Raw genomic sequence first — 26929 nt, 5'->3', positions numbered from 1 at the left:
ATGAGAAGAGAACCCGTGAAATGCCAGAGCCAACATATAATACACAATTAGAAGTGGGGGTCTCCGGTTCCTTGAGCGCAGCTGTGAGCCCATCCATGCCTGTTGATTGTCTGCTGGGAAAGGACCGTGCGTATTCCCTTTGGAGTGAGGTGGAACACTGGTCACACTTGGAGATGATGGGGCTGCCAGGACGGGCATATGTGACCATTCAGTCAATAGCAGCTGGTAAGGGTGATCAGAAGGACCTGGAGCCTGAAAGAGTGACCCAGGTCCCTGCCAGAAAGAGGAGGGCCAGGGATCACGGAAAACCTGGCTTAGAAGCTCCCATGGTCTAGGTGGAGGCTGACCCAGAGGGGGACACCCTGGAACCTACAGGATGGCAAGTGGCCAACCTTGGATACCTGCCTGAGCTGACCTATTGGTAGCAAGAAGGGGGTCTCACCAGAGAGGAACTCTGCCAGGAGCAGAAAGAATGCCCTACTCTTAAGCGACTGTGCAGCTGGTGGTAACCTATTGCTCCAGAGCCTTCCTACTGGGTCTGGCTCATGATGTGCCTTTGGCTGGACATTGGGGGCAGGACAAGGCCCTTCACAGCCTTGTCCCCCATGTCTTTTGACCCCAAATGAGAAGGCACTCTAATGCTCATTGCAGGTCTTACCAAACTTGCCAGGCAAGTGGCAAAAGTGGATGAAGATGTAAGGCTCCAATCCAGGCTTTCCCTGTTATGGGCATCCCTTTTGAGCAGGTGGGCATCGACATTGTGGGGCCTCTGTCCCCCAAGCCAGGCACGCGTGTGACTTCAAGGACTCACCGACTTCTACTCCGATGTGCATCACTGACGCCTCTCGACTCCAGAGACTCCTCACCTCTACACTTCACTGCAAGGTCCTTGAGGCCTCTTCAACTCCAAGGCACTGTATGCAGGCCTTCCCCAACACTGTAGCTGACCCTCAGCTCCATTGAGGCCAGACGGAACTGTTGGATTTATTGGTCACAATGCTGAGATAGCCCCATTTGGAGCTATTGCCTTCTAGGAACCTTTTAAACGTATTATTTTATGTTCTGTATGTTGGAATTGTGTTTTGCTCTTGTTTGGTTTAGATAAAGATATTTATTTTTTTTAACTGATGTGGTGTCTGTTTGTAGTGTTAACTGTGTGTGTTATGTACAAATACTTTACACATTGCCTCTGAGATAGGGCTGACTGCTCCTGCCAAGCTACCAAGGAGGGTGAGCAGGGGTTAGTCTTGCTGTGTAATCCCTTGTCCTGCCTAGAAGGAAGGGTTCCTACTTGGACACGGTGCAGGCCACTGGCAACTAGACCTCCATTTCTAACAGCAGTGTACTGACTAGTACTATAAACCTTCCAGTAGCTCTCTTACTCTGTACCATCTAATGCAGTCTACTGACTATTACTGTATATCTTCAAGTAGCTCTGTCAGTCTGCACTATCTAATACAGTACACCTACTAATAGCTGTTTTACTCTCTACCATCTAATATACTGTTTTAACTAGTAAAGTATACCTTGGAGTAGCTCTGTCATGCCAAACCATCTAATATAGTGTACTGACTAGTACTATTTACATTCCACTACCTTTGTCACTCTGTACCATCTAATACAGTGTCGTGACTAGTACTGTATACTTTGTACTAGCTCTTTCTCACTGTACCATTTAATGCAGCGCACTAACTAATACAGTATTCCTTCTAGTAGCTCTCTTACTCTGTGCCATCTAATCCAGTGTACTGACTAGTACAGTATAACTTCTAGTAGCTCTGTCTCTCAGTACCATCTAATGCAGTGTACTGACTAGTACAGTATACCTTGGAGTAGCTCTCTTACTCTGTACCATCTAATGGAGTGTACTCAGTAGTACAGTATGCCTTCTACTAGCTCAGTCACTCTGTACCATATAATAGTGTACTGATTAGTACAGTATAACTTGGAGTAGTTCAGTTACTCTGTAATTACTAATACCATTTACTGGCTAGCACAGTATACATTCTAGTAGCTCTGTCACACTGTACCATCTAATGAAGTGTACTGATTAGTACAGTGTACCTTCTAGTAGCTCTCTCACTCCGACCATCTAATTCTGGGGAAAAACTAATACTGTATATCTTATAGCAGCTCTCTTTCTCGGTGCTATCTAATGCAGTGTACTGACTAGTAAAGTATACCTTGGAAAAACTCTGTTACTCTGTCCCATCTAAAACAGTGTAGTGATTAGTACAGTGCGCATTCTTGAAACTCTGTTCCTCTGTACCATCTAGTACAGTGTACAGACTACTACTGTATACCTTATAGAAGCTCTGTCACTCTACATCATCTGATACACTGTATGTAGCCTCATTTAAAATAGAACAAGGCAGGGATGTGTGTTGGCACCACTCCTGTTCGCCTTATATACTAATGCTTTGGAACAGGAATTGGTGTCACATACTAGGGATCCGCCATATGTAAACTCACGCCCGATCGCATCCCTCCTTTATGCCGACGACGCTGTTCTCATGGCCCGCAGCCAAGTCGGTCTACAGAGGGCACTCTCTTTTTATTCTATCTTTATGGATAGGCTTGGCCTGAAATTGAACACTAAGAAAAGCTTTGTGATGTCGTGCGGGACAGCGAAAAATAAGATCAGAAAATTTTAGGCGCGGGGGGGAGCGACATTGAAACCATCCACTCATTTAGTTACTTGGGCGTGCTTTTTGATAGGACAGGTTCCTGGGCACCGGCTGTTAAGGCTAGGTCTTTACTTTATATGAAGTCCATAGCAGCTCTTTTAAATATTTTCTAAAAGGTTAGGGAAAAGGCCTTTAGAGCTAAAGATATATCATGCAAAATGCGTGAGTATAGCTCTTTACGGGGCAGGAATCTGGGGATTCCAAGACTGTACGTTAATCCAACGTACGGAAACGCCTTTTTGAAGTCCCTCTTAAGTGTTCCAAATAGTGCACCAGTTTTTAATTGTCACTCTGAGCTGGGAGCCACATATATTTCTGACCTGATCAAGGCCCAGCCAGTTCTTTTATGGCACAGAATTTGGACCACAGAGAGTGCCACCATAGGGATATAATGAGGGATGCATTGAAATTAGATAAGGACCGTAAACTTTTATGGCTGAAATATGTTGAGAACTTTATGCAGGACATTGGCCATCCTGAATATTTTACCCTGCCTGATCGCTTGAACGCCATTAAACGCAAAGAGTTTAAAGGAGCCATTATGACTCATTTAGAAGACAATAGGCTAGCTCTCGAACTGAATAAACCTACGGTGATTTACCATCAATTGATCACAACCATGTGTAATATTCAACCATATTGGCAACATGTCCTGAGCAGATACGACAGATATCTCCTGACCACATTTAGATTTGGGACCTTCCACCACCTAATTTCGTACCCAATCATTAACGACGGTTCGAGGGAAATATGCTGATGCCCTTGTGGCAATGTATCACAACAAAGCACAATACATGTGGTTTTATTTTGTAAGTTCTATTCTATCGAAAGGCTAAGATGGTTAAAGCCACTATTAAAACAGGGAGGTTGGAGGCAATGTCGCCCTGCTTTTATTTATTTGCAGATGTTGGATAGTTTTTATTGTTTTGGTTCCATGGTGGGATTCCTAAAGAACGTACTAAGGACTAGGAAAGCAAACAATTAGTGAATTCTGGGAAGAGTGTATTGGAAAATCTTTCCAAAGGAAGCATTATAAGTTTATAAGTACACCATGAATTTACCAGTATAACCTGGTGGATTGTTGTATATAAATGCATTTTTATTGTGATATTAGATGATGAATTTTTTCTCCTGTATGCACGCTTTTATGATTTTATTACTTAAAATCGAATAAAGCTTGTTTTAATTGATTGATTGATTGACTAGTTCAGTATACCTTGGAATAGCTATCTTACACTGTACTGACTATACAGTATACCTTCTGATAGAGCAAGATTTCGCATCGCGACTTGCTCGATTCATGAACCTCGAATCTGTTGTAACCTCATAACAATTTGTACGTTTTACTAATGTCTTTTATTTTTTGATATATATGTATCTTAGAGAAGCTTGCTTATGTGTTTTACTAATACGAATAACTTTAGTGTTCTAAAATGGCCACTGCTTGCATTTCTGCTTCTGCGCATGCGTTGGTCACACTCACGTGACTTTACGTAGATGTAGTTTGGAGGGAAAGGGTGCGCATGCGTAATAGCCACAAGATGGCAGCTCACTGTAATAACGTGTTGAAGCTCGTGCTGTTGCTCTTGTGTCATTATATATTGCACTAATATTTAAACTGCATAGTATATTTTTAAGATGATAAACATGAAGTACGAAATTTTGACATGTAATGTCTTCATTTATTTTTATGTGCTAATTTGTTTTCACTTACTTTTCATGTATCCTCGGCACGGAGGGGTGATGGGGGCTTGGGAGTCCATCTTGGAGGGCAGTACTGCGCAGGACCAGCCCAAGGCGAGGTGGCATTGAAACCGAGCCAACCGAAGGTTCCTGCCAAGTCATGCATGGGAAGATGCACCTTCACCCAGCCAGAGAAATAAAAATGCTACATTTATTACATTGTATTCTTCTCCATTGTATTGTATGCAACTTCTTATGGGAACCCCAATCTTGCTAGGCGGTACCCAAACATGTAAATAGGGCCTTAGAAAAGTCTGTTCTGATTGGTGTGTTAACCAAATCCTACCTTAGGACCAATCGAAATTGGGGATTCTGACATTTGGCAACATCTGGGGGGTGGTACACTGTCCCAGAACAGTATAACTAGCCTAGGTTCACCTAGGGAATTTGTCTGACTTGTCTGAATAGCTGACCTGTCACTGACCCAACGCACTCAATAGGTGACTTGATACAGAGGTGCTGCGGAGCTCTCTGTTCGAAATCTGACCATAGACTCTGAAGGTTTTACTGAACCTTAAGTGCTGGCGGAGCACTTTGCTGGGGAATTCGCTGACCCAATCGGGGTCCTGACTGATAGCTGCAGAGAGGGTGGAGCGCTGGCGTTGCTTCCAAACTGCGGGTGCTGGTCGTATCCTGGTGGTCCTGTCCTGATCCTAATCTGGTTTTCCTGTCCTGTCCTGGGGTGTCCATTCTGCACCTGCTGTCCCATTGAGGGTTATCCTTCCTTGAGGGTTTTCCTGTCCTTAACTGACCCGTGGCCAGGGTTGGTTTTCACACCAGTCTAGGTAAATATCGCTCTGAACCCTTAAAAATTGCACCTTTCTATTTTTCTGTCTTTGCTTCAATAAAGACATACCTTTGCATATGATAATTTCCATGCTTTTCGCAACCATTGCATATCATGAATATTATTTGCATTTAATTTCATAGCGTGTTCCTATGTTACCCTACCTTTTAGAAATCATTTTCTGCATTGCAGTTTGCAATTTTCTGTTATGGTCCCTAATTTTCTCTCATAAAAACTGACTAAAGTAGCTCTGATTTATAGCGTGTCCACTTTGCCCTTATCTTAGTTTTGTTTAGGATTCCAAAATACTCTAGTTATGTTTATGAGGTATATCCTATAGCTAAAATTTTACCATACCTTGCCCATTTATAAATGTTCCTTCCAGTATTTTCAATAGTTTCTTTCCCACTTAGCGTGTTCCCTGTCGCACTAGCATTTTATAAAACTCAATGACTGTCCTTCTAGTTCTTTTATATAGTTATGTACTCTTTGCTAATTTGATTTTAGACTGTCTCCTTGTAGTGGAGTGTATATTTTAAGAGATTGAACTTTAAGATAACATTTTCAAAACTTCCAGTTGTCCGTGGTCATTTCATGAAAAATAAAGTTTAAATGTTGGGTTTGTATTTTTCCTGCCTTTCTTTTTACAGCTAGCTCCCTGACCCATCGTGGTCATAGGTACCCGTATCCGTGGATGGTAAGTCGGGTACACCAGGAAATAATAGGAAAGAACTCACAATTATTGGTAGTAGATTGTAAGGTCATCTGATCAATGTGGATGGTGAATTGAAACATATGGGCCCGAAACAGAAATTTGTGAAAATATTGGTTGGGTGACCTGCGATCTCTATCAGTAATTTTCTGGTAGCAGAGGTAATGGTGAGGGACTAGTTAAAGGTTAGGTAGGACTAGTTAAGCTAGATAAGTTGGATGCTGCTAAAAGGTTTTGATTATTCATGTTTATGCTGCTATGAAAAGTGAAGCAAATCAGGCGAACTGATCACTCGCGTGAAATGTTTTTTCTTAAAAAGTTATGAAATGTTTTAAATTGTTTTTCTTATTATTGTACTGATATATGTATTAACACACTTGTTAGTTATTTGTTAAACGTTGTTAAGAATCCCCGGGGAATTGAATAGCGAGTGGTGAATAGAATCCATTCGTGTTGAGGTCACTTGCTCTAAGGAAAGTTGGTGCAGGTTAGGCAGAACTGGAAGCACTAACTAGGGTTTTTTCTGAATGTATGATTGAATAATTGTTAGCAACGAGGTTCATTGGCAAAATTCCTATTGTGGCGTAACCTAGTCAGGGTCACATAGGAAGAGTAGCGGGTTCATCGGAGCTTGGCTGAAGGCAAAGGGGTTCGCTGGTGAAACTTTAGACTTGGATATATCCCTGAGAAGTGGATGAGTCTAGGGAAGTAGCAGGTTCTCCAATGCTAGTGTGAAGGATAGGCAGAAGAGGTCTATCTGCAGTGAGTGAAAAGTAAATGGACGTAGTTTACTTGCAGTGAAAATTCTTTCCTGTCTAGACACTTGAGCACAGTGGCGAATGTGTATTTGTTGTAAAATAACCAAGCACTAAGCACTTTAGATAGAAAGAAAGTTTCCGTTACCTTGTGAAGGAGGGAGTCAGACGCGAAGCAGTTCTGACGTCACTCGGTGCCGCGCTGGGATTGGTAGACGCAGCGGGCTGGTAGCGGAGCTGGAATTGTAAAGGAGGGGCGAGTGCCGGAGCGTGAGAACTGTCTCGCGAAAAGGCCGCGCACCCATTGGTCGAGATTATTTGAATCCGTGCATTTCATTGGTTGCACGAAAATAAGAAAAGCGTTCTGATTGAAAGTAATTTTGTAAACAAAGTCACTCGTAGGAATCGTATGTGGCACTCGTACAGACCGCATACTAGACCCGATCCGAGAGATTTGGGATTTGAGAGAGATCAGTTTAAAGGCATAAAAAATGACATTATGTACGGAAACAAAAGAAAACTGTCCCTTGTAAATATAGTAAAGAATTATTTCAAAAAAGACAAGCCGATTAAAACTAGAGAAGGTGTTGTCATTCCGCCACCAAATACTCCCGCATCTTTCATGATGTTCGATAAAGGGTACAATACATGTGTATGGTTGGAAAATTGGGTGGAATACACGAAAGATGACGGAATATTGGCCTTTCCGTTAGAAGGGACTTTTAACAGCAGAATTCTATTTAATTTGAGAACCCAAATGAATGATTTACATCCCAGACCTAGATTGACGCAGTATGAAGCATTAGAGGAATGGAAAATTGAGGCTTTTGAAAGAGACAAGCCCCGATTGGATAAAGGGTTGACTAAATTTTATCCGAAGTTGAAGCAGGAAACTCGAGCTAAGAAAATGAAACAGTGGAGGCAGAGTATGATTGTAGAGGGACTGTTTCCAATGATGCCAGCGGATGGTCCTCCGGGAGGGAAGAAGAGAGCAGAAAAATGTAAACACTGGGTGCCCCTGGGAGAGTCGGATGATGAATTATTAGATGACATGTGTATGAGAAGTCCGCCTCCTTATAATGAAGGACACCGACCTTCCAGTGCAGGAGATATTTCCCGAAGACTTCCTCCCCAGGAGGAGGCCAGGTCTGCGAGTATGGGAGGGGGTTACCCCATACCTCCCTATACCGAGAGTCTAGGACCAGTAGATACAAGAGACATTTACCCCAGAATGCCAGTTAGTGGGGAGGCAGGATATTCACGCGAGAGAGATTTTTGTTCTCTGCCTCTCTATGGAGGTGAGGCTAGACCTTCTAGTTCAGGAATGTCGTTCTTACCACCTCAGTGCGAGGAAGGACCCAGATCCCTAGGCACCGGAAGTTTGTTCCCCAGACCAAATTATGGTGAAGGACCGAGCGAAACACATCCCACTGCCCCAAGTTGTGCTCCCACTCTAACCCCGCAGGTGTTGCACGATAAATCTTTGAGCAGATTATTGGAAGAAAAGGAGCGAGAGGCTTTAACAAAACAGAGAGCTGAGATAATTCAGAAAATCTCCCAGTTAAATACAAGTCCTGAAGTCTTGACCATCCCAGTAACTATCGGACCAGTGGTTCCGTTGTACGGGGATCGTCAAGGGAGTCCGAAAACTCCAGTAATTACCCCTGTCATAGCACAACCCAGACCAGAGCCCTTAATTGTAGACGACCAGACAAGTGAATGTGAGTCTGAGGTCTCTCTACTGGATTTGCCCATTAGGAGCACAGGGAAAAGAATGCAGAAAAGACATAATCCTTTCAACACTAAGGAAATTCAGATGTAAACGACTTCAGGTACCAGGAATGTCACGTTGGTGACTCCTGAAGAAATCGAAAGATGGAGTCAAGAATTAGAGAAACAGGTTCCTCAGTCAAAACCTTTAGATATCTGCAAACTGAGAATAGAAATAGAAGAACTATTGGCTGGAAATATAGGATTGGACAGACTGAATACTTACTCTGAAGAAGAGTTACTGTTCATTTGTAAAAATCTTACCAGAAATGTCCGAGTATTTCATGAAAAATTGACAGACACAGCTGCTAGTATGGGAATAGATATCTCAAAATCGAAGCCTTTGCAGAAACCATACAGAGCAGATTTCTCAGACAAAGATTTGGAAAACTTAAATGTGTCAGGGAAAAAGGCACAGGTCAAAGAACTATTGTCAGTGTTGCAGAAATGGGGAGATGTAGACAGATGGAAGGCTAGATGGACTAAGAAAAGAGATGAGGCCAGGTCTAAGCAGGTAACTCCCGAATTTGCCCTAAGATAAGCTGAAAAGCCCGAACAGCTATGCCCTATGCGCGAAGTGCCAGGTGGAAAATATGTGCATGTTCCATGGTCCAGACAGGATATTGTATCCTTTACTAATGACTTCCCAAAATTACGGGAAAAGCCTGTGGATTGGTACAGGCAAGTAGAGAGATTTGTGAAAGTACAGAAATGCTTATGGAAGGACCTGGATGGGTTCTTTGACATTGTGGTCCCGGTAGATCTGTGGATCGAGTGCAAGATCGCCATAGCCTGGCCTAGTGAGGAATACCCGAGGGATTCAGTAACAGGAGAACCCTCCAAAGAAGTGATGAGAAAATATGAGCAAGTAATTCAACATTTAAAACAAAAAGTGCCAGCAAAGGAAACTGATTGGACCAAGATAGATAGAACCACGCAGGAAAGGGACGAGACAGTGCACTCTTTTTATGAAAGGTTGTTGCAGGTGTTCAAAACATACAGTGGTATAGATAACATCGAGATGAAGGACATGACCCACTTCATTTACAGGTTTGTAAACGGTTTAAGACCCGAAATTTGTCAGTGGATAAAAGATAATAAAATCTGTTGGCATACAAAAAAGATGGATGAGGTCCTGCGATACGCAAAGTATTGCGAGGACGAGATGGCAGAGAAGAAAAAGGCCCTGAAGGAAAAGGTAATGTGGGCACAAGTAAAGCTTGCATAACAGCAAGAAAAGCAACTGAGTAAATTAAATAAAAATACTCAGAACCAAGGTCCAGGGGGTGGGAATGGAGGAAAGCCCCGACCCAAAATGAGCAGAGAGGAAGCCAAAAAGAAATTTCCCTGCCACCAGTGCGGAGAAATTGGACATTGGCGAGACGAGTGTCCGTATTTACAAGGTGATAATGCCCAAACACCTGATTTAATTCCACAGACGCAGAATGAAAAACAAAGAAAGACCCAGCAACAGGTAAAAACGATTCAAGTGCCCCGAGCACCAAAACCTATTTTTAAGGGGAAATCACAGCAGGGTGACGACATAGAGATCTGGGGAGGCGATGAAAACAGAAATACAGCAACTTCGCAGTATTTATTGAATGACACGTTTTTCTGTGATGACCAGTACTAACGGGGCCTGAGAGGGGAGGACGAGGAGTGTGTACTTGGCGCCTCCTTGCCGGTAGACCAGTCAGGGCCATACATTGAAGGAAAGGTTGATGGAAATGATGTCACCTTTCTGTTGGACACTGGTGCTACACGTTCTACTGTGAGAACAGCGGACGTTCCAAACCTACCCCTCTCGGGAGAAGCAATCCAAGTAGTGGGTGTATCTAATCAACTGATTAGTACACCTGTTACCGAGCCCATGGAGATCTCAATAGGAAACTTTAAAGAAATGCACAGATTTGTCGTTTGTGATACCAGTCCAGTGAACTTACTGGGACGTGATTTGCTGTGCAAAATGAACTGCACTATCTTTTGCACACCAAAGGGCGTCGAAATTCAGACCCCAGATGAAGATGGTATTTACAAGTTAATGTTAATCAGACCTGACTCAGAAATAAAGCGAATGACAATACAGGACTTACCTGAAGAACTTCAACAGACAGTGAAGGAGGAAGTGTGGGACTTTGCTGGAAAGGATGTAGGATTGATGAAAAATGTAGACCCCATCCAAATAACAATGAAAGAAAATGCAGTTTACCCCAACACTAAGCCTTACAAAATGAGTGCCGAAGTGAGAGCAGGTGTTGCCATTGAAATACAGAAATTGCTAGAAGCAAACATCATACAGGAAGTAATGAGTAGCCCGTGTAACTCACCCATTATGGGCATTAAAAAGCCTAGTGGCAAGTACAGGGTAGTACAGGACCTGAGAAAGGTAAATAAAATAGTGGTTCCTTGCTGTCCTATTGTCCCAAATCCAGCGGTGATTCTGTATCAGATTCCCTGGGATGCTGAATGGTTCACTGTAATAGACCTATGTCACGCATTCTTTTCAATCCCATTGCATCCAGACAGCAAATTTCTTTTCTCATTTGCTTTCAACAGTCACGTGTATGTGTGGAACAGGGTCCCTCAGGGGTACACAGAAAGCCCCTCTATCTTTAATAAGATCTTGAAAAAATGTCTTGAATCTTTAGTCTTACCTGGAAAGTCTGTTTTGGTGCAGTACATTGACGACCTATTGGTGGCATCAAAGAGTCATAGGGATTGTGTAATTGACACCATTGCCCTACTGAATCACCTAAGTGAAAAGGGACATAAAGTGGCCCCTGAGAAATTGCAATTCTGTTCAAAATCAGTGAAATATCTGGGGCACCAGATAGAAAAGGGCATCAGAAAAGTAACATCAGAAAGAGTCAGAATAATTCAGAATATGCAGTTACCCCGTACTCAGAAAGAAATCAGAATGTTCCTCGGAGTTGTAGGTTACTGCAGGCAATGGATTGTGGGATTTGCAGTCCTGGCCAAGCCTTTGATAAACATGACAAAGAAAGGAGCAAAGGACCCAGTGGAATGGAATTATGAAAGCTTAACAGCCTTCACACAATTGCGAAATTGCCTGTGTACAGCCCCTGCTTTAGGGATGCCTGACTATTCCAAGGAATTTGGCCTCTTCTGTGACACTCGTGATAATTGTGCCTTGTCAGTCCTGACTCAGGAACATGGCTTGAACAGAAGGCCCGTGGCATATTTCTCTGCCACTTTGGATCCAGTGGCTGCTGGATTACCTGGATGTTTGAAAGCAGTAGCTGCAACTTGCACAAGTTTAGAACAAAGTGAGTCCATTATCATGGGACATCCTGTAACTGTGTATGTTCCGCATGCAGTTGTGATTCTATTGACCCGCACGAAAACTCAGTACCTCACCCCTAGTCGGCTGACTAAATATGAGAGAATTCTCATGGGTGCTGCAAATATAGTCATCACCCGATGTAATATTTTGAACCCAGCAACTCTGCTCCCTGACTCAATGATAATGGAAGATCAGGGTGATAACGAGCATGACTGCATTGATCTGACAGAGTTTAGTACTAAACCTCGCCCAGACATTAAAGAAACTCCTTTGCCTGTACATGATGAGGAATGGTTTGTAGATGGTTCATGCATGAGGCACGAACTTGTAGGCCTGAGTGCTGCCTACGCTGTGGTCACATTAAACAAAATTGAAGAAGCATCCTGTTTATTTGGAATAAAGTAGCCGAATTGATTGCTCTGATAAGAGCTTGCAAATTGGGAAAAGACAAAAGAATAACAGTATATACCGATAGCCAGTACTGTTATGGGGTGGTGCATGACTTTGGCCAATTATGGCTGCAGAGAGAATTCCTGACTTCATCAGGTACCCCTATTCGAAATGGAAAAGTTGTTCAAGACCTTCTAGAGGCAATCCAGTTACCAAAAGAATTGGCAGTGGTCAAATGTGTTGCTCATAAAAGGGGCATTGACCAGGTGTCTTTGGGAAATGATTTTGCTGATCGGGTGGCAAAACAATGTGCTAAGGATCGCATGTCAATGAATATCAAAAGGGGTGGGACTGGAAACAGCTGCCAACTTATGATGTTTGAAGAAGTGCCTACATGGGATGAAGTGAAAGAATTGCAGCATGCTGCGCCATGGGAAGAGAAAGAGAAATGGAAGGAACAAGGTTGTCGACCGAGACGTGAGGATGGTGTCATAGTGGGCCCAGATGGTATGCCTGTGTTACCCAGACACCTGCTCGCCCCTATGGCTAGATTGATTCATGAAGGATCTCACATTGGTAGGGATGCCATGGTTCTGGTTTTCCAACAGACTTGGTACAACAAGAAATTCAGGAAGGTAGCAGAGTCCCTTTGCCAGAGGTGCTTGACATGTCAACAGTTCAACCCTGGCAAAAGAACAGTAGTTGAACTGGGGAAGATAGGGAAGTCAGGAGGTCCCTTTGTGAGAATACAGGTTGATTTCATCACCATGCCCCGTTGTGAAGGAAAAATAAATGTCCTTGTCATTGTCTGCCTATTTTCAAAATGGGTGGAAGCTTACCCTACCCCACAGAATGATGCCATAACTGTAGCCAAACTACTGCTAAAGGAGTTGGTACCTAGGTTCGGGGTTCCAGTCACTATTGAATCAGATAGAGGCAGCCATTTTCAGAATGAAATATTGGCTCAACTCTGCAAAGCATTTGGGCTCACACAAAAGCTGCACTGTGCACATCGTCCAGAGGCTTCTGGAGTTGTGGAGCAAATAAATGGCACAATAAAAAACAGATTGGCAAAAATGTGCGACTCTACTGGCATAAACTGGGTAAATGCCTTGCCTCTTGTTCTGATGGGACTCAGAAGCATTCCAGACCGAAAAACAGGCCTGAGCCCCCATGAGATCTTGATGGGAAGAGTGATGAGACAAGCATGGGTACCAGGATACAAACTGTTAAACATTTCTGATGATTTGGTACTTGAATACTGCAAGCAACTGGGTGACCAAGTGCGTTCTATCTCTCGCCAGATTGGGCCAGACGCCGTCGCCAACCCGACAACACCAGTTCACAAATTATTTCCAGGTGACTGGGTTAAAATAAAGAAACATACTCGTTCAAGTTGCCTTGCACCAAGGTGGGGACAAAAGCGCCAAGTAATACTGGTGACCACCACAGCGGTGAAGTGTGCAGGCGTTCCCAAGTGGATCCATGCCAGCCATACCCAGAAGGTGACACCAGACGAGGAGCCTGGAGCCGAAGGTTGTCCAGCTGAGGGGTCTGCAGACGTCGGTCCTGAAGTAGCTGATGACGCACAGCCGAGTACCAGTCCACCTGAGGGTCCTGTAGATGTTGGTCCGGAAGTAGCTGATGACGAGCAGCCGAGTACCAGCCAAGACGATTGGATACCATTAATCGATCTCATCGAAGATCCAATCAGAACAAGAGAGCGAATCTGCGAAGATAGAGAGTGGAATAGAGAGGTTGAGTCAGGCACAGGCGAAGACCCTCAGATCATTGAGATTCACATCAAGTCTGAGGACGAAGAGGAAGGTCAGATAGGGACAGAGCAAGTGATTGACACTCCTCCACTGACTCCTGAAATCGAAAAGGGACAGACTAGAACTAGTGTGGAAGTTCGAGCAGAAGAAAATCAAGGGATCGAAGTGCTTGAACAGGATCAGACAGAACTAGAAGAACGTGTTCAGGAAATAGAAACAGAGACATTTGAAAGCCAAAACAAAAATTCACCTGAACCAGGCCAGCTTAGTAACCAGGCAGAAGAAATAGATACAAGACCTGGGACTAGTCAGACAGGAAGGGAAGAAACAGAAGTGCCACAAACAAATGAAAATAAAAGAGCATTAGAAGAAAACAAGATCACAGTGCCAGCTAAAAGGCTCAAGAAAAAGAAGCATATTGAGCCAAGATATATTAAGAGACTGAGACTAAGAATCAAAACAGTGCAAGAGAAACTTGCAGACAAAAGAAGAAGTCCACGTATTGCAGAGCAGCCTGAAGATAGCTCCAAAAGAAGGAGTGACCGAATAAAAAGACTGAACGAAAAATACCAGGATCCTGAGTGGACCTACTTAATATTGGAAAACTTTGAGGATCTTGATATCACTGACGAAAGCGACGAAGATCGAGTTGCTGATTTGTCTACTGAAGAAGAAGAGCTCACCTGAAATTGCACAGAGTAAGCTACCTGTGTAAAGTTACAAAAGAGGGGTTGCAAGACTTCTTCTGAGCCAAAATGTCTGATTCAAGAGTGAATGGAAGGCCTAGTGGCAGTTGTTGCAAAACATGCTGCAAAGTATGTATATGTAGTATAGTTATAGTTATATTAGTTTGGATAGGACTAACAGTTTTCATTCCTTTTATGGTTAGCAAAAATACTAATATCGACCCTACACAAACTATTGATACTGAAGAGCTGACAACACAAAGTGTAGAAAGACGTGAGAAAGCACTAAGACAAACAAAACGAGACTTAGAAGCATCAGATGAGGAAGGACTACACTACCATGGAGTTAAGAACAAGACTCATTTAAACGTTTTTGCAAATCTGTTAGTACACTATGTAGAAACTATGGAGATAGAAGACTGCTATGTCTGCATGAAGCTACCTACTTCTGTAGCTGAAGGCGTGACATACCATCACCTGCCCTTGACATATGGAATTTCCTGTAGCATTTTAGCAAGCTTGTTTTATAAAAGAGGACCGTTACAATACTATTACTCTAACAATGACGTGATCTTTTCTGAACTTCCTATACGTGGAAATCCGAATCCTGTACATACCAAAAGTGACGTTACACGTTATATGGGAGAATATTTTCTGACTATAGGTACTATAGACTTAAATGAAGCACACAGAGACAACTTGACCTGTTCACTACATGAACAAGAGAAAATATTTTTAAACATGGCAGAGAAAAGAAGGGAGAGTTTCCAAAGAAAGGCAAATGACAAAAGACAGAAAACTCCAAAGTGGGCTGAGAACATGGAAAGCACCTCAAATGGCGGGGCAGGGCCTGCTTTGTTGCTGGATTTCGAGAGGAAAGGGAAACTCTGTCTTCACCGCGAGAAGACTAGTTATTATAATAACATTTTCATTGGTTCCAGTCAATGTGAGCACAATTACAAGGTAATTGGAGGTTGGGGATTCAAAAATGGGTCAGAGCCTGTGTTTCCTGGAATTTATTATATATGTGGAGACAAGGCTTATTTCAAATTACCGGATCACTGGTATGGAAGCTGCTATTTTGGCATTGTCTTCCCGAAAATATACCATGTGAATGAAATTTCTGGAAGCAATGAAAATACTAATGGCTTAGTGCGTAGTAAAAGAGAAAGCGTAGGCGAAATAATGGGTAGTATTTTTGGTGCACTGATACCTGGAGTGGGAGTGGTTCTGAACACTCACAGAATTTGTAAATTGTCCACAATAGTGGATGTGTTGTCTACTGACACAGCTCATGGATTTCTGTTGGTCAATACCGAAATGGTTGCGATCAGATCAATGGTTTTGCAGAACAGACTTGCTCTTGACACCTTATTAGCAAAAGAGGGCGGAGTCTGCCGGATGTTGAAGGCGCAACATTGTTGCACCTATATTCCGGACAAAAGTGTGCAGCTCAAAAGATATGTGAAAAACATTTCAAATTTGGAAAAGGAACTTAAACCACTGGAGGTTGACAGTGCCTGGAAGAGACTGGTTGATGGTCTCTCCAATGTAGGTCATTGGTTTGCTAGCTTAGGTAAAAGCTTGTTGTTTAAGGTACTGATGCCAATTGGAGTGATAGGGCTCACCTTATTTCTCATATTCATCTGTTGCAAATGCCGAAAACACACAAAGAAGTATCAAGTGAATGGGAGAGGAGTGAAACGGAATGCGGATGAGCTTGAATTGGAAGAAATGAATAATCAGATATACAAAAGGGTGAAACATTCTCACCCTACCAAAAACGAAAAGGAGAAACTGAATAGAATGTTGGAAGAGATTGAATTGTACAAAGTGTGAAAGAAAGTTGGCATCTGATTCCATTATTTGTGATGATAGTAAATATCATCAAAGGCTCGATTCATGAACCTCGAATCTGTTGTAACCTCATAACAATTTGTACGTTTTACTAATGTCTTTTATTTTTTGATATATATGTATCTTAGAGAAGCTTGCTTATGTGTTTTACTAATACGAATAACTTTAGTGTTCTAAAATGGCCGCTGCTTGCATTTCTGCTTCTGCGCATGCGTTGGTCACACTCACGTGACTTTACGTAGATGTAGTTTGGAGGGAAAGGGTGCGCATGCGTAATAGCCACAAGATGGCAGCTCACTGTAATAACGTGTTGAAGCTCGTGCTGTTGCTCTTGTGTCATTATATATTGCACTAATATTTAAACTGCATAGTATATTTTTAAGATGATAAACATGAAGTACGAAATTGTGACATGTAATGTCTTCATTTATTTTATGTGCTAATTTGTTTTCGCTTACTTTTCATGTATCCTCGGCACGGAGGGGTGATGGGGGCTTGGGAGTCCATCTTGGAGGGCAGTACTGCGCAGGACCAGCCAAGGCGAGGTGGCATTGAAACCGAGCCAACCGAAGGTTCCTGCCAAGTCATGCATGGGAAGATGCACCTTCACCCAGCCAGAGAAATAAAAATGCTACATTTATTACATTGTATTCTTCTCCATTATATTGTGTGCGACTTCTCATGGGAACCCCAATCTTGCTAGGCGGTACCCAAACATGTAAATAGGGCCTTAGAAAAGTCTGTTCTGATTGGTGTGTTAACCAAATCCTACCTTAGGACCAATCGAAATTGGGGATTCTGACATTTTGCAACATCTGGGGGGTGGTACACTGTCCCAGAACAGTATAACTAGCCTAGGTTCACCTAGGGAATTTGTCCGACTTGTCTGAATAGCTGACCTGTCACTGACCCAACGCACTCAATAGGTGACTTGATACAGAGGTGCTGCGGAGCTCTCTGTTCGAAATCTGACCATAGACTCTGAAGGTTTTACTGAACCTTAAGTGCTGGCGGAGCACTTTGCTGGGGAATTCGCTGACCCAATCGGGGTCCTGACTGATAGCTGCAGAGAGGGTGGAGCGCTGGCGTTGCTTCCAAACTGCGGGTGCTGGTCGTATCCTGGTGGTCCTGTCCTGATCCTAATCTGGTTTTCCTGTCCTGTCCTGGGGTGTCCATTCTGCACCTGCTGTCCCATTGAGGGTTATCCTTCCTTGAGGGTTTTCCTGTCCTTAACTGACCCGTGGCCAGGGTTGGTTTTCACACCAGTCTAGGTAAATATCGCTCTGAACCCTTAAAAATTGCACCTTTCTATTTTTCTGTCTTTGCTTCAATAAAGACATACCTTTGCATATGATAATTTCCATGCTTTTCGCAACCATTGCATATCATGAATATTATTTGCATTTAATTTCATAGCGTGTTCCTATGTTACCCTACCTTTTAGAAATCATTTTCTGCATTGCAGTTTGCAATTTTCTGTTATGGTCCCTAATTTCCTCTCATAAAAACTGACTAAAGTAGCTCTGATTTATAGCGTGTCCACTTTGCCCTTATCTTAGTTTTGTTTAGGATTCCAAAATACTCTAGTTATGTTTATGAGGTATATCCTATAGCTAAAATTTTACCATAGCTTGCCCATTTATAAATGTTCCTTCCAGTATTTTCAATAGTTTCTTTCCCACTTAGCGTGTTCCCTGTCGCACTAGCATTTTATAAAACTCAATGACTGTCCTTCTAGTTCTTTTATATAGTTATGTACTCTTTGCTAATTTGATTTTAGACTGTCTCCTTGTAGTGGAGTGTATATTTTAAGAGATTGAACTTTAAGATAAAATTTACAAATCTTCCATTTGTCCGTGGTCATTTCATGAAAAATAAAGTTTAAATGTTGGGTTTGTATTTTGCCTGCCTTTCTTTTTACAGCTAGCTCCCTGACCCATCGTGGTCATAGGTACCCGTATCCGTGGATGGTAAGTCGGGTACACCAGGAAATAATAGGAAAGAACTCACAATTATTGGTAGTAGATTGTAAGGTCATCTGATCAATGTGGATGGTGAATTGAAACATATGGGCCCGAAACAGAAATTTGTGAAAATATTGGTTGGGTGACCTGCGATCTCTATCACTTCTACTACCTCTGTTCATCTGTACCATCTAATGCCGTATACTGACTAGTACAGTATACATTGGAGTAGCTCTATCACTCCGTACCATCTAATGCAGTGTACTGACTAGTACAGTATACCTTCCAATAGCTCTCTTACTCTGTACCATCCAATACAGTGTACTGAGTTGTACAGTATAAATTGGAGTAGCTCTGTTACTCTGTACCATCTAATGGTGTGTACTGACTAGTATAGTATACCTTCTACTAGCGCTGTTCCATCTAATACAGTAACTGACTAGTACAGTATTCATTGTAGTAGCTCTTAGTATACACCATCTAACGGAATGTCCTGACTAGTACATTAAACCATCTACAGGCTCGTTCACTCTGTACCATCTAGTACAGTGTACTGACTAGTAAAGTATATCTTCTTGTAGCTCTGTCATCTGTACCATTCAATGCAGTGTACTGACTAGTGCACTATATATTGGAGTAGCTGTGTTACTCATTAAACTGGCAGGATGTGTTACTCCAAATCCGAGCTGCTGAGTCTTCAGCATTCCTCCTGTTTTTGCAAAAGACGCAATCCTGCTCATATACACCACCCGCTTGTTACTCCCTCCCAACTGTGCTCTACCTCCAAACGCAAATCTAAACCTCTCCCTGTCCACACCTTCAGGCTAGGTCATCTCAATGTAAGATCCATGTACAAACATTCTTCAGAAATACATGACCTTTTAACGGACTATGCTCTAGATGCCCTGTTTGTGACTGAGACATGGCTCCTTGATGAGATGGACTCGGTCTGTAACCTGGCAACACCTACAGGCTACTCTATCTATACGGTGAACAGGGGCACGAGAGGGGGCGGGCTAGCGCTCATAATCAAATCCCACTTTCAATGTCAACTCGATAAAGTGGACATCAAGGGTAGCGAAAGTGCTCGCTTCTCGATCAAAGTCAACCCCCAGTTCTGTGCTACTGGCCTTCTGGTTTACAGACCTCCTGGTGCTGACGTTCCCTTCACTAACTCCCTCCTACAATATCTAAATACCAATGTTATTAATTCTGCCAACTTCACGATCATGGGCGACCTTAATCTACATCTTGACAAGAATACCGAGTCGAAGGCGGCAACTTTTTTAGCGGATCTTGCGGCTTTCGAACTCGAGCAACTTGTCCGTGGCCCTACCCATAGAGCAGGACACCTCCTTGACCCCATTTTCACCAACATCACTGGCGGGTCCTCAGGCACACCTATTCCCATGACCTGGACTGACCACTACTTAGTGATGTTAACCATCCCCTGCAACTTAAGTGCTGTTGTAGCATCTACCTCTTCAGTTCAGAAACGGCCATGGAGAAAACTCCATCTTGATGAACTCCATGACATTCTGGCATTACATCCCCTACCTCCGAGTGAAGACCTGGATGCAGGATACGACCAGTTCTGCCTTTGGATTACCCAGGCTCTCGACACTCTTATCCCTGCCAGATGGACCAAGGCCCGCACCCATACGGCGAGCCCTTGGTACAACTCAGAACTTGTCACCTTGAAAAAGGAATGTAAGAAGGCAGAGAGACGCTGGAGGAAAAGTTATGATGCCAGCCTTAAACAGGAGTATGTCCTGCACCAAAAATCTTACCACCGTAAAGTCTGCAGAGTGAGAGCGGCATATTATGCCAGTGAAATCAACAACAGCTCTAACACCTCAAAATCGGTTTTTAAAATTCTGAAAGACCTCACGGCAAAACAAACTGTCAACGCCATCACTACCTCGCCTGACCTCTGCAACAACATGGCTAATTTCTTCATAGATAAAATCAAGAAGATTTACGACACCTTCCCCAAAGACCCACAGGTACCGGTCACCTTTGATCCTTCCAGGCATTCCCTCATCTCTTTTCCCACACTTGACCGTGATACTTTCTCTAAAATTTGTAGAAAGATTAAATCCGGGTCTCCGGCAGATCCCTTAAAGCCTGACCTCTTCTGTGACGCTCATGCACTCATCACAGACCACGTTCGTGATTTCATCAATCGGTCACTCTCCACTGCCAGGGTCCCTATCAAATGGAAGCAGGCATGGGTATCCCCCATTTTGAAGAAACCCACCTTGGATCCCTCACTCCCGGAAAACTTTAGGCCGATCTCCCTGCTCCCTTGGCCCGCTAAAGTGGCCGAGGCACACGTCAATAACATCTTGTCCAACTTCCTCCGGACCAATAACATTCTGGACGACTCCCAACACGGGTTTAGAGCTGGTCATAGCACCGAGACAGCCTTGCTCAGTGTTTCTGAGGACCTCCGTTCCATCCTTGACGCCGGCGGTACTGCAGCACTGGTCCTATTGGACCTCAGTGCTGCCTTTGATACGGTGTCACATGAGGTCCTCTTGATGAGACTGGAGGAAATCGGAGTAACAGGGGCAGCCCTGGGGTGGTTTAGAGACTTCCTGTCTAACAGGTCTTTCAGAGTCTCCACCCCCCCTTACATCTCGAAGGAGCATAGCATTGGACAGGGAGTGCCGCAGGGCTCGTCCCTTAGCCCTACCCTGTTCAATGTCTATGTCCGCCCGTTAGCGGAGGTGGCCAGAAGGAATGGAATGGCTTTAGTATCATATGCAGATGATACCCAGTTGGTGGTGGCTTTGAATAACAACAGTGGTCTGGAAGCCCGTCATTTTAAACAGACACTCATCGACATCACCAACTGGATGACGGCGAACTTTCTCCAACTAAATGCCGGTAAAACCGAGATTCTCCTCTTGGGAAAAAACACCGCTTCCTGGGGAGATAACTGGTGGCCTGATATTTTGGGCTCTCCCCCCAAGCCAAAAGACTGTGTTAAAAATCTAGGCGTCTGGATCGACCCGGCTCTAAAATACACCATCCACACCAAGAAAGTGGCCGCCACATGCTTCGGCATTTTACGCAACATCAGGCCCATCCTGAAGTTCTTTGACTGCCGCACCCGCCAGCTCATCGTCCAGGCGACGATCCTTTCAAGACTGGACTATGCCAGCTCTCTCCTTTTGGGAGCGAACCTGGCCGAAATCACCAGACTGCAGAGAGTCCAGAATGCGGCTGCCAGAGCTCTGGTTGGCCTCCCTCGCCACTCTTCTGTTTCAGGAACTTTAAGGAAACTGCATTGGCTCCCGGTGGGAAGAAGGATCCAGTTTAAGGCTCTGTGCTTAGCCTTCAAGATCCTTAAAACCGCCTCCCCCCCACTGCTGAGCCCCCTCCTGTCTGAGTACACACCCAGCAGATCTCTCCGCTCAGAGGGACAACATCTAGTGACCATCCCACGCACCAGACTTGCTAGAGTTGGGGGACGCTCTTTCAGCCTCCTTGTTGCCAAGCTATGGAACAGCCTGCCTGTAATCATACGGGGGATGCATGATCTTTTAGCCTTTAGGAAAGCCATCAAAACTCATCTTTTCCAATAATCCGTTCTTTTGTGCACCTTCATTTTGCACTCTGGTCAGTTCGCAGCGCCGGGACGCCCCTTGGCTGGGGCAGCCGCGCGCTATACAAATCTGGATAACATAACATAACATAACTCTGTACCATCTTATACAGTGTACTGAGTTGTACAGTATACACTAGAGTAGTTCTGTTACTCTGTACCATATAATGGTGTGTACTGACTAGTACTGTATACCTTCTACTAGCTTTGTTCCTATGTACCATCTAATGCAGTATACTGATTAGTGCAGTATGCCTTGAAGAACCTGTGTTCCTCTGTACTATATATTCTAGTGGACTAACTGGAACAGTATACCTCCTAGTAGGTCTGTCACTGTACTATCTAATACAGTGTCCTGACTAGTACAGTGCTTCATGTGTGGTGTAGAAGGCCTCATGTGTAGTAGTGATTTGTGTAGAATGTGCCATGTGTGGTGTAGTGTGGTATGCTTCATGTGTGGTAGTGTGGTGTAGTATAATATGTAATGTGCGGTAGTGTATTGTAGTGTAGTATGCATCATGTGTAGTGTAGTATACTTCATTTGTGGTAGTGTGGTGTAGTATATATCATGTGTGGTAGTGGGTTGTAGTTAGTATGTGGTGTGTGTGGGGTAGTGTAGTATGCTCCATATGTGGTAGTGGGCTGTAGTGTATTATGTGTGGAAGTATGATGAGGTGTAGTACGCGCCATGTGTGTTGTATTGTAGCTTGGTCCATGTGTTGTGTGGTGTAGTATGCTTAATGTGTGGTAGTGTGGTGTAGTATAGCATGCACAATGTGTGGTAGTGTGGTGTAGTGTAGGATGCGCCAATTGTGGTAGCATGGTGTAGTATAACATGTGTAATGTGTAGTTTGTTTCATATGTGGCAGTGTGGTGTAGTTTAGCATGCTTTATGTGTGGTAGTGTTTTGTAGCGTAATTTGGTTCATGTGTAGTAGTGGGGTGTAGTATGCTTTATGCTCTCTGTATTGTGTGTATAGTATGCTGCATGGTGAAGTATAGTGTCTAGTAGAATGTCCTGTGCATTGCTGTTAGGTGTAGTGTGTGCTCTACATGAATGCGTGCTTTCGAGTAGTGACTTCAGCAGTTTAGTGCTGAGCGCTCTCAAGCACAGGGCACTCCTACCAGATGTGGTTTATATTAATCATATGTAAAACAGAAAGCAGTAATAACACCCCTTATTTGTGTCATTAAATCTCTAATTATGAATCTCTTCTTTGCAGTGATGGTGACTCTAGATGCTGACACAGCTGATCCTCGGCTTCTCCTGTCTGAGGGGGGGAGATGTGTGAGACAGACAGACACAGCACAGTCCCTGCCAGACACCCCCAAGAGATTCACTATCTACTACTGGTGCGGATTCGCCTACTACAACCCCTGTGTACTGGGGACCAAAGGGTTCACATCCGGCAGACATTACTGGGAGGTGCAGCTGCCGCAGAAGGAGGGAACGTGGCAGGTGGGGGTCGCAGCAGAATCTGTGAGCAGGAAGAGCTACTTCACATGTTCACCTAAGGAAGGAGTCTGGGCAGTGTACGGGAGTGATGCTCACTACTATGCTAACATCTCCCCTTTGGCCCCACGTGAGAAGCCCCGGAAGCTGGGGGTGTATCTGGACTACGAGGGGGGGTGTCTGTCCTTGTACAATGCTGATTCTATGGAGCTTCTCTACACTTTCCCGCGAGCCCCCTTTACAGAGAGAATCTTCCCGTTCTTTTGTCTCAGGGAAGGAGCGCAGCTGAGGCTGGTGTGAGAGCTGTAGAGAGCTTCAGCCCCTCATCCTTGCCCTCACCCCCTTCTGCAGTGATAATACTGTGACTAGGACAAGCGGAGATGCTCCCTTGGAGGATAAGTCTCTTGGGAGGGCGTAGTAATTCCAATGACTGTAATAGAAGGTTTGTTTTGTGTATGTGTTCATGTATGGATGTTAGTAGGACGTGGCTATGGCAGCTTCCAAGATGGGCGCATCCGTGTGAAGCTCCAGTAGCAGGGAACCCTTAACCCCTTCCACGCTGATGACGAGCTGGGCTCGTCATGAGGTAGCCTCCTCCTACGCTGATGATGAGCCCAGCTCGTCACGTAACATGCGCTTTCACATAACTCCGCGTACAAGCGGAATTCCGCCCGCACGCATGCGGTTAAGCAGCAGCGGTGCTGTTAATATCATGCTACAAGAAATGCTTGATATCCCGTAGTGGCCTGACTGACCGGGGACTAACTGACCACGATCTGGTGGACCGTCGAGACCTGCCGAATGCAGCCCAGCCCACCTCGAAGGCCCCGCGGCGACTGGGACAGCGGGTGCCACCTCTGTGCTGGCTTCCCAATAGAGGACTGGCGGGGGCGCCGAGAGTGCGCCGCCTGTCATCGGGGCTGGAGTTGAGGTGGATGATCCCGTGGTTGGCTGCCCCACACCACCGAGCCTGGGGATCTCCGAGCGACGGCAAAGGGAGCCGCCATTGCACGGACCCCTCTGCCATGATTTCGCCTTGATGCCGCTTCAGAGGCACACAGGTACCGTGGTACAGACCCTGGAGGCATGGGAGCCAACCAAGGCAATTGCAGGCCTCCACGAGATGCCCCCACATTACCGACTGTCTGCTGTGATGGAGGTAATGGGCACCACTTGTAAATACCGCTGATTCTCCTACTCAAAGGGCAGCCCTCCACCACATCATTATCAATACGCGATGAGCCCCTGGCAACACATGCCCAATTAAACCCCGTGTTGATCGTGCCTCTGCCTGCCCCTGCCCTGCCAGCTCGAGTTGAGGGACTTGTCCTAAATGGAAATGGGTAGTGACGCTGGCTGAGCACTACACTGCAATTTGCGGCAAATTTTTTATGCAATATATTCAGCAACGATATGCAGAACCGATCCAAAACAGTGTAAACTCCAATTCGATTAAGCGGGCCCACCTAAAAGCAGCAAACTTGAACGCTGATGACATCGCTGGCCCACCTGCAGCTTTGGCCCCAGCCACTGATGCCGCAGTCATTATGCAAGAACTCAGAGCTGGCTTCCTGCCAAGGATGCAAGGTTGGACACTGACAAACCGTTTGGACAACTTGGGGAAAGCCTAGACCGCCAAGGGGTACGAGTGGATGGCACAGAGGATAGAATATCACACCTAGAAGACCCATCCTCCACAGTCCAAAAGCGCCTAGAAAGGGCAGAGCGTGTACTTAAACAAGTAGCTATAAACAACAAGGGTGATGCTGGCCCATCCACTCCTAGATATATACCTCCCTTATAATCGGACCGCTGCCTGTTGGGTCGACCTCATGCCCCATTGGTGTACATCAAAACCACAAGTTGGGCACTTTTTTATTGTTTGTTTCCGTTTACTGGGATTCACTGGATGCTTTGGAATCTGGTCTGGGTGGGGAGAGGGGGACATCCCATTTTTTTTAAGTGGATGTCGTTTTGTAGTGAAAACACAGTTCTGCCTGCACACATTGCTATGTTAGCATAAGTGAGTTAGTTGCTCAAATGCCATTTTGCCGCTTTTGCAGACGACACTACATGTCTCCGTTTTTATAAAGACAAACTGCTTGCTTTCCTACACATGAGAACGGTCTGTTTTTAACATCTCTAGACTCACACTGTGACCTCAAGTCTACACAAAGTGTTCAAGGTTAAATAACAATGTATGCTGTTGATGCAGGTTGATCGGCCCACGCTCTAGACACAACACTCACACAGCTGCTCATTTCTGAAACTCGGGTGCTTTTAATATTGCATTGCATGCATTAGACAAGCACTTAGGAGAAAACATTTCCATCAACGAAGAGCTGTGCTGATCTGGGATGTGATTCACTTCACCTGATCTTGGAGGTATGGGGTTCCCTGTTTTACCTAGAGATCTTCTATTATTATAATACATAGGTCCTAGCACGGGGAGGGTGGTACACAAGGCACTATAGACCTGTTCCACTATCATTATAATATGATTTCTCCTTTTGTATTTTATGGAATTGTAACAATGCTGATTGTATTGATTTTATGCATCTTTTTTCTTATGTTAGCAAAGATACTGCATCTTAGAGCACGTAGTTGAAATAAACATTTTAAACTATACAGTGTCTGTATATTGTGGACTTTTATGAGAATAAAAACAAAAGAGTGTTCTTGATTCCCACTATTCCTGAGAGGTTCCTAAATCGCTTGTTCTGGGTTGTCTAATCATTGATAGCTTTGCTGTAGTACGGAGAACGAATGAGACACTGATGCTAGTCAGATTAGGGTTCTGGGCACTGAGGTGGGTTTTTGGTACACCACAATATACCGAGGGCCTGGTTTCCTACACATAGTTCTGTGCATGAGCAGAATCCCCGATACATGGCGCCCCTAACGTTTGGCCTTGTATTTGAGACGCTTTGTAGTAATTATTTTTGTCCACAATACCCTCACTCCTGTTTCCGGTTAACAGGCATGACTGATTAACCTACCTATATCAATGTTTTATAGGTTCATTCATGCTTGAGATTTATAAAAAGGTTTGTGCTCCAATTTATATAAATTGTTTTTCTTCTCTGTGTCCTTATGGGTGATATTGATGTAGCTCTGCATAGTCACGCAGCGCTCAGACGTCATCTAACGCAGTTTGGAGTGCCTGGCGATGGTATGTCAGTAATCTTTGTGGTGAGTACCGATACAGCGTTCCCCTTTGAGCTTTTTTACTCTTGGGTTACGTTTCCGGCAGTAAATGTGGATGATGATACATTCCATACATACACTCCCACTGCGATACCTGCGAACTATACTCCATATAGGACACAAGAGATTCCAAATTCGGCATGGCAGCATCATATTTGGTTTAATGGTGCCCTCCCCACACCGTAACTCCGGTTCAGTTAGGTCCATTGTCCAGTCCTGGGGCCACT

General features: G+C 44.3%; 1 protein-coding gene across 1 annotated transcript in view; it reads left to right on the top strand.

The window, feature by feature from the left end:
- Positions 1–23795, top strand: part of LOC144752403 (E3 ubiquitin-protein ligase TRIM39-like) — a 206925-nt gene extending 183130 nt beyond the window's left edge. Inside the window, exon 6 of the mRNA XM_078640335.1 lies at positions 23266–23795. Coding sequence (XP_078496461.1) covers positions 23266–23795 — 530 coding nt within the window. The remainder of the gene's footprint in view (positions 1–23265) is intronic.
- The last annotated feature ends 3134 nt before the right edge of the window (positions 23796–26929 follow it).

Source organism: Lissotriton helveticus, chromosome 5_1, assembly GCF_964261635.1.
Source record: "Lissotriton helveticus chromosome 5_1, aLisHel1.1, whole genome shotgun sequence".
NCBI lineage: Eukaryota > Metazoa > Chordata > Amphibia > Caudata > Salamandridae > Lissotriton > Lissotriton helveticus.
Note: the sequence above shows the minus strand (reverse complement) of the source record. Positions and strands in the feature narration are given on the sequence as shown.